The sequence below is a fragment of the Cupressus sempervirens genome, chromosome 4, assembly GCF_028749045.1.
Source record: "Cupressus sempervirens isolate cs-2001-9-10 chromosome 4, ASM2874904v1, whole genome shotgun sequence".
In the NCBI taxonomy this organism is placed as follows: domain Eukaryota; kingdom Viridiplantae; phylum Streptophyta; class Pinopsida; order Cupressales; family Cupressaceae; genus Cupressus; species Cupressus sempervirens.
In genome coordinates, this window is record NC_143121.1 from 129,730,448 (window position 1) to 129,739,174 (window position 8,727).

General features: G+C 38.2%; 1 protein-coding gene across 2 annotated transcripts; it reads left to right on the top strand.

Moving 5' to 3' along the window:
• Nucleotides 1-228: 228 nt before the first annotated feature.
• LOC149560271 (transport inhibitor response 1-like protein) lies at nucleotides 229-6,836 on the top strand. 2 transcript variants are annotated; one of them, XM_089824581.1, is made up of 4 exons: nucleotides 229-1,740; nucleotides 1,909-2,408; nucleotides 4,315-4,807; nucleotides 5,499-6,836. In XM_089824581.1, the coding sequence occupies exons 2-4, from the start codon at nucleotides 1,954-1,956 to the stop codon at nucleotides 6,255-6,257; spliced, it is 1,707 nt and encodes a 568-aa protein (XP_089680707.1). In that variant the 5' UTR covers nucleotides 229-1,740; nucleotides 1,909-1,953; the 3' UTR covers nucleotides 6,258-6,836. The 2 variants fall into 2 exon arrangements, with proteins under 2 accessions (XP_089680707.1, XP_089680706.1); XM_089824580.1 differs by having other exon boundaries at nucleotides 475-1,055; nucleotides 1,169-2,408.
• Nucleotides 6,837-8,727: the final 1,891 nt, after the last annotated feature.

The following is an 8,727-nucleotide window of genomic DNA, read 5'->3' on the forward strand; positions in this document are numbered from 1 at the left end:
TACAGATAAGAATTTCACTGAGGTTTCTTGTCCATGGTACTTAAAGAATCCTCCAAATGTTCTTTATTCTACACTTTTCTAGCACCTCTGCAGTTTTCACCTCATAGTACAGTATACCAGATGCTCTTGTTGCTTTCTATCTGCTTCTGACTGCCTATGTCTTTTAAGGCCACATGATATCCTACTTGTTATCCATATAAGGATTAAGGTTAGAATTTTAACCATCTGGGTGGGCGAATATGAGGATTAGTATTCTAACCATTTCGATTATGGATTAATTGGATTAATCCCCGCCGTTCACCTTATGTTATTCCCCGTTCTTGCAAAGCTTTTCAATGTGACCTTCTGAGCTTTCTGTGTCCCATAGTAAACTCCATTGTCTCTTCATGGCACTGTGCTGGTTTTTGTCTTATTAATGACTTTCTTGGGAGCCTAAAATCCTTCTTAAGCACATGCTCGCTGTGTTACTTCTTGCACTGGGAAATCTGTGTTCTTCCTCTTAGCTTGTATTTTCCCATCATTACTTTCTATCACCCCACCCCTCCTGTCTGCTAAATACACAGCATTTCTTTTGTCTCCTTGACCATTCTCCTCTCATCTCTCTTCCTCTCCATAACTCATTCTTGTCTCCTTCTTCCTTACATTGAACTTCTTCATCTCTAGGGCTTAATCACTTCAATCCTTTCCCACAAATCCTTTCATTGCTCAGTACTTATAGCGTTGTTCTTATCCCTGTTGATTGACCTACCGACCCCCCACCCTTATGCAGTTTTGATCCCGTAGTGTACTTCTGTTTGGGAAATTTATCCCTCCTTTTGGGCTTTTAATGAGTGTTGTTGCTCCTGTTTATTAATGGTGTTCGGCATTCAAAGATTATGTGTTGATATGACTAAATCACGGTTGCCATCAACACTTGTTCCACAGTTGCAACATTTTTTCGGTATTTTTGCAACTGCTAGTATCAGGTCAGGTTTTAGGTCTTGTATGAATTAAATCCCAGTTCCCTTTCAACGATATCTTCTCCTGCTGGTTTACAGCCAACAGCTTTTCTATAGGTAGGTTTAGCTTAGCTTTTTCGTTGGATCTTATTGATTACTGATAATATATGCATTCAGAAAGGCCAGATTCAAAATGTGATTCGGGCATTGAGCTGTTTCCTTATCTGCAGGCATGATCCCTAGTTATTAACAAGGCCTCTTCTGTTAGTCCAGAACGGGGGTGGTTTCTTGCATAGAAGGGTCAGGAGGAGAAGGCCTAGAAACGCTACACTCTTTCATGGATGATTCTTCAGGTCCACTTTCGAAAATCAAGGCCTTTGAAAGTGCGCGAGTGTCTGAATGTACTGGAGTCCGTCCGTCCAGAATTTTTTTTGATTTCCAGATGATGTAGAGAGTTTGTCATCGATTCCTGATCGGGTTCTTAAAGTTCTTCCGAGTTTAGTAATGTTTCAATTGGGTTTAGTTGGCCTCTATTGGATTCCATGGATGAAGACCTTTTTGACTTCCTCCTGAGATGCTTTTCTTCAATAATGGTATTAGTGGGGTTTGGGTTGTGAAGCATTTCGAGGAGCCTGAAACCAGTTTTGTGGGCCATTGAGAAGAGCAAAGATTATAGAACAAATACCGAGTAGCATATCAATGTAAAAGTAGAGTCAACCGGGCATCATCTCCAGTGCTAATAATTGGTTGAAAGCTCAGTCCCATTGGGGGCGATAGGGGGTCTCATTTGATTCTTCTCAGAGTAGGCCCTCACTGCAAACAGTTGTGTTATATATAAGAAATACCCATTTATTCTATTATAGTTCTTATTGACATTGGCTTGTTATTCTCCCATTTGCAAGGCTTGATTGTGATGTATGGAGGGTGACGTGTCCTGTTCCTGAAGAGAATTTTTTTTTTGATGGATCAGGACCAATCTGCTTGCAGAATTGCAGCTCAGAAAGCCAAAGCAGACATGGAATCTTCATTCCCAGATGAAGTTTTGGAACATGTGTTGGTTTTTCTGAATGCCCACAAGCACAGAAACGCCGTTTCTTTAGTTTGCAAGGCCTGGTACAGGGTCGAATCATGGTCACGCCAGCAGATATTTATAAGCAACTGCTATGCCGTCTCCCCAGAAATAATGATAAACAGGTTCCCCAAGATCAAGTCTGTGACTCTCAAGGGAAAACCCAGATTTGCAGACTTCAATTTGGTGCCCGCAAAATGGGGGGCCAATCTTACCCCGTGGGTGTCCGCCATGGCACCTGCATATCCATGGCTTGAGAAGTTGTGTTTGAAGAGAATGACTGTCACAAACGAGGATCTGACTTTGCTTGCAGATTCCTTCCCCAATTTCAAGGAGCTTATCTTGGTATGCTGTGATGGATTCAGCACCGCCGGTCTTGCTACTATTGCTAGCAAATGCAGGTGCACCATCAATACCTACACCTAGATTATTTGTTTTTTATTTGATGAGGTTAATTATTATTATGTGTTAAGCTCGAGTAGACTCTGAACCCAAGACCTCCTAGACAAGAGGCTCATTATAGGCTTTGCCTGTTAATATCGCTTTTATTACTCATGACATTAGTGCCTGGTCAATTCGAAGTTTTGGCTGTATGATAGCCTCCAACAATGGGAGAGAATTGCTTTCTTAAAAACTAAGTCTTCCATCTTTCTGACCTTTGTTTGACTGCAGTTCTGAAAATCTTCATGTGCTATCCTGTTCTCTTAATTAGGTTATTTGTTGTCCTTTGTTAACCCAGATTCGAAATAGCTTGGTTCTAGGATTAGAAACAAGGGGGAAAGTTTAAATATATATTGAAAAGCTCAGATCTGTAATGTGCGTTACTGGAATATTTGGATTTTCAGAAACCAGGAGTGCTAGGATATTAATTTAGAAGATGCTATAAAAGGGTGAACTGAATTCATATTGAGCTCCGAACAATTTAGTCATGCCGTTTTACTCCTAGACTTGTCTTTATTTTTAATCCTCTTCTCCTTATTGCTTTGTTGCTTCAGAAAACGCCAATTCAGTTTTACTTGGGCCCTAAATGTAGAGTTCATTTCAACACTGGTGAGGATTTGTGAGTTGAGAGTTTTATTTGCACTTTTTCTTACTTAATGGTAGCTTCGTAAACAGTGCTAAAAGAATTTAAGACTTGTAAGATATACACAGAACATAGTTAGTGGATTGCAGTTTCTGAAAAAGACCGTTGATGAAAATTAATCTATCAGAGGTTTTGGACTGCACATCCTGATCCATCCCTAGGATGAATTATGATTGCCTCATCAGATTTCAACTTTTCCTCTGTTGTTTCAAGTAGTAGTAAACTGCTGAAACTTGTCATTTGCAGAGCTGAATTCTTATTGCTACAAGTTGAAGGGCAGATTCCTTAACTTTTTGCCTATCAGTCAACATATGCAACTTATGCTAATCACTCTGATATACAAAACAAATGAGCAATGTTACATTTCGTTTACAATGGCACAGAAAACTATATGTACTTCAATATTATCAGATTTTCACAATCCATTTGAAATGGGTGCATTATATTTCAGTCTGATCCCAAACATTGTTGCTAAAACACTTACACAACTGAATCCAGAAATATAATGCATACATTTTTGTATTGACGTTGTTCTATCTTTTTGAGATGATCAAAAGAAAATCCTCTCTGAAGATACTGTTAAAATATCCGTTCTTTATAAGAATAGCCGGAATCAAAACACCTGACTAGTAGTTTGAGAATTCCTGTCACAGGGATTTGTTTGTGCGGTCAAAATTTGTGGTTGACTTGTAAGGGTTGTTATGAAGTATGAACTCCCACCCAGTCAATACAAGCAACTTGCTCTGGCTAGCATCCAATGTTTTCCAGTTATCAAATTTTCTTGGAGGTGCTGTCTTAGTTCAAGCATGATGTTTTCTTCACGTTCAGTTATGCAATATGATACAGAAGTTTTTTATAATAATGGAGGGATCGATATAACTTTGATGCGTGACCATGAGATTTTTCTGGGAATATTTAATGAACTTGACACTAGTATAGAACATGAGCTTTTTGCTGTTGAAGTAGGAAGATACAAATTTATAACACTTCAGTTGACAAGTTCGATACATAATAGGACATTGTAGGTATTGCCTTGCATCATTTGTGGAGACAAATTCGCTGGATATACTCCTATCATCTGACTTTTTCTGGTATAAATATTTAATTCAGAAAGCAGCATACAGAGCCTAAGCTATTGTAGGATAAAACTTTTTTGAGTAGGAAACATGCTTGATAATATATTACATGCACAAATGGAATGACAAAATGGTTTGGTTTTGCAGGCATTTGACTGAACTGGATTTGAGTGAGGTTGAGGTATTCGATAGTGGAGAGGACTGGTTGGCCTCCTTTCCTGAGAAGATGACCTCCTTGATATCTCTTAACTTTGACTGTTTAGATGCTCCAGTAAATTTTGATGCACTTGAAAGATTAGTGGCAAGGTGCCCATCCCTAAAGAAGCTCAGGTTGAACAAAACTGTCTCTGCAGTACAGTTGCATAAGTTGATATTAATAGCACCACAGCTTACACATTTAGGAACAGGTTCAATGGGATATGAGTTCTCTCCAGAACAGGCAGAAAATCTTGTGGCAGCATTCGGCAAATGTTCTCAAATTCAGTGTTTGTCAGGATTTCGTGAGCTTGTGCCAGAATATCTGCCTACAGTTTATCCAGTGTGCTCAATTTTGACTTCTCTGAACTTAAGCTATGCACTTATTCGGAACTTTGAATTGGAAGGAATCATCCGTCATTGTCATAAAGTGCAATGCCTCTGGGTTTGTTACCTATTCTCTACTTGTATTTTATATCAAGTTAATCTGCCGAATTTTGCAGTAATGTATGATAGACTTGAGCAAGAACATCTATATCAAGTTAATCTGCCGAATTTTGCAGTAATGTATGATAGACTTAAGCAAGAACATCTGCTTCAGTATGTCAAGTCAATTTTGAATTGTTGAACTAAAATCATTGTCAATAGTTAGGGCTTTAGATGTTTAAGGCATCTCATGCTGGTGGCTTTATTTCTATAGTGTGATTTCTTGGAGCTTTAAAGAAGCTTCAGATTTCATCTTTAGCACCACCATAGAGTTCTGAAATTTGGATACATGCATTTGGGATTGATATGTATGGCCTATCCCGTAACAAGAGTTTACAATCCTAGTGTTTCTCCGCTCTTTTGATGAAACCAAAAATCTATCTCATTTCCTCTCTAGGAGCTTCAGATTTCATCTTTATCACTACCAGATATTTCTGAAATTTCGACACATGCATTTGGGATTGATATGTACGGCCTATCCCGTAACAAGAGTATAGAATCATAATGTTTCTCCGCTTTTTTTGATGAAACTGAATATCTTATTTCCTCCCTAATTTTTACATTTCTCCATGTCTTTCATGGATCTGTTTACTCAGTGGACATGTAGTAAATAGCTTTTTAAGTGATTTTTATCTGATCATTTCTGACAGGTTCTGGATTCAGTGGGAGACAGTGGTCTAGAAGCAGTTGCATCAACATGCACAGATTTGAGGGATCTTCGAGTGTTTCCCATGGATGTACGTGAAGATGGTGAAGGTTGTGTATCAGATCGAGGCCTTGTTGCAATTTCAAAGGGATGTCCAAATCTTCAGTCGATTCTTTACTTTTGTCAGCGAATGACCAATGAGGCAGTTGTGACAATGTCAAGAAACTGTGCCAAACTGGTGAGCTTTCGACTTTGTATCATGGGACGGCATACAACCGATCATGTAACTGGTGAATCAATGGATGGTGGGTTTGGGGGAATTGTAAAGAACTGCAAATGCCTAACAAGGCTGGCAGTTTCTGGTCTGCTCACAGACAAAGCATTTGAGTATATTGGAACATATGGTAAAACATTAGAAATCTTATCAGTAGCATTTGCTGGGGAAAGTGATCAAGGTCTGAAGTATGTGTTGGATGGGTGCAAAAGCCTTCGGAAGCTTGAGATAAGAGATAGCCCATTTGGTGATTCTGCCCTCTTGTCTGGTTTGGATCGCTATGAATCTATGCGGTTTTTGTGGATGTCTGCTTGCAAACTTACTATAGAAGGATGCAAAGAGTTGGCAAAGAAGATGCCTAAACTCAATGTTGAAGTGATCAGAGACAATGAGTCAGAAGATACTTGCTTTGTTGAGAAGCTTTATGTATATCGCTCTGTAGCAGGACCACGAAAAGACATGCCTTCATTTGTGACCACCTTGCAGTGACTTTTTCACTTCAACTTGGGGTCATATCTGTGTAACCTATGGCGCTAATCTCTCAAATTTATCAAGTCCAATTCTCTTCAATTTGAAGATCTTTTATATTGCCTCTGTCAACAAAGGTCAAATGTGGAGTTTAGCCGGTCAAGTAATTGCTGTGCCCTTTCTACAGTTTCTCCATTATTTGGCTGCAACAGGGAAGGGTTGCAAAGGACATATTGTCCACTGGTGAAGTCTCTCATGCTTAGTCTCTAAAGCCAATTAATAGTTAAATGTCACGCAATAAGATCTTGATACAAATGCTGAAAGGTGGAGGATTACCGATGATTCCCTTCTGCATGCACTGGGATACCGTTTCAATGGACCAAAATATTTGGTCTGCTTTTTTAGTTCAAAACAATTTACAAATATGCCTTCAACAATTTCTTTAGCTATTTTATTGTATCCTGCTATCAGGATCTTTGACATGGAACTCACTTGATATGTTTGAATTTGTTGAGGGGAGAGTTTTGGCCATATCTTAATAGAGAGTCTCCTTGACTTATTTCTTGCTTATAATAATAAGAGGGCTTTTTTGGTAATCAATTGATTATTAGTTTGAGTGACCACATACTGACATCGAGCAAACCAATTGGAATTTAAGAAGCAGCATTGATGATAGATAGGCTTATTTTGGGTTGCAGGCATTTCGTCTCAAAGACACTAATATTAACTCGGCATCACATAAATTATTTTCCTTTGAGCAGACCAACAGGAATTTAAGAATTGGATTGGTGGAGAGGAAAAATGCACAACCTTAGCGTCATCATATCTCTTTGCCGTTGGGAACCAACACGTTATATGTTTTAGAATCTGTATCTGTCCAAAATCCAAATAATTAAATTGTCTCAATGCAAATTAGAATGTGATCATTGATCTTGAGAATGTATGATGCCTTTTCAGGAAAACTTTAATGGGAATATAAATACGGTGTCAAGGCATTTTCCTTATTAGCTTATCTTGATTGTATAAGTGTCTCTTGGTAACAGTTTACTGGATTATCTGTTTATAGAGAGGTGAGTTGGATTATACATGTCCGAGTTACCTGAGAAAATTACTGAACTTTATGTTGAGTGTTAATAAGAACGAATATAATTGCTCTGAGAAGTACCAAGTACCTTTCAGTAAAAAACATTGCTAGGCATGTGTTGAGTCATCATCCTTGTTAGCTTGTCTTTGTTGTATTGAGTGTATCTATAAGTAGGAGTTTCTTGGATTATCGGTTTTATAGCACTGAAATGAGGTGGTTTCTTCAGTGCGCTTTTCACTTTTACAAAATCCATTTTATGGTTACATACCCTATGTTTAAAGGCTAAGTTTTACATGCTTTAATACGGTTGTGTGATTCTTTTCCCTTTGTTTTGTTTCGAGATGAATATAATTTCATCTGTCATGAGAATCCCAGTTTGCAGAATTTTACTTGTAGCACGATTGGTCTAAGGACTTTGGCTTGACATTAGGCTTTTGGCTTGTAAGACATCACAGGTTTGAGTTGAGCAGACTCCCCAATAACTTCGGTACCCTGTTTACTGATTAAAAGAACATCTTTCAGCACTTCTGCAAATGTTTGCTATTTGCTCATCAGCGAATACTCAATGGTGCTCAACTTTACTTCCTTTAGCGGGGGCCTGTCCAAATAGCTTTGGGAATTCAAATAGTATGACATTTTTGGGGCTTCAACTTTGTTGTGCTGTTTTTTAAAAGGTTTATCCCATTGGCTTACAAGGGCAGTGATGGGGTCAACCTTATTGATGTTTTCAGAGTTTCAACTTGAGAAGGTTTCTGATCAAAATTTGCATTCTTTTAATATTTTCTGCAGGCTGCCTTTCTTATGACTTAGGAAAGACAGAAGTTTCCTTTGTATCATCACTATAACATTTTTTTACTCATCGCAGATCCTGGGGCATAAGCTGTTTTATGTCTTATCTAGAATTTTTTTATGTCGATGATTGCGATGTTGGTACATCACTATGAAACCATTACCGTTTAATCTCTGCGGCGCAGGACATAAGAAAAAGGATTAAAGTTTGCCTTTGTGAGCAAGGATCAAGGACCCAAAGAGCCTTGAATGGCCTAGAAAAGAAGTCATAATCTAGATCCAAAATTGAAACTTAATTAAAAACAAATAAACAGGAAATTGGTCTAAACTCAGCATATCCTAAGATGACTATACCATCTACTTCTGATAGGCTTATGGCATATAAGATGATAAAGATGCGCACAAGATAACATAGAGGTTCTTTTTGGTATCTAAGCTATCCAAATTTGTTGTAACGCATGCCAGGTCTTTAACACATTATAGAGCCTTTTATCGGATCCACTCGATTGATCTCCTAAACTTCGTGTAATTCCTCTTTATACAAGTTCAAGCAATTTCTTTTCTCGTATTAACCTACTAATAATTCTAACACGAGGGAATCAGCTTTCAACTTTGTTA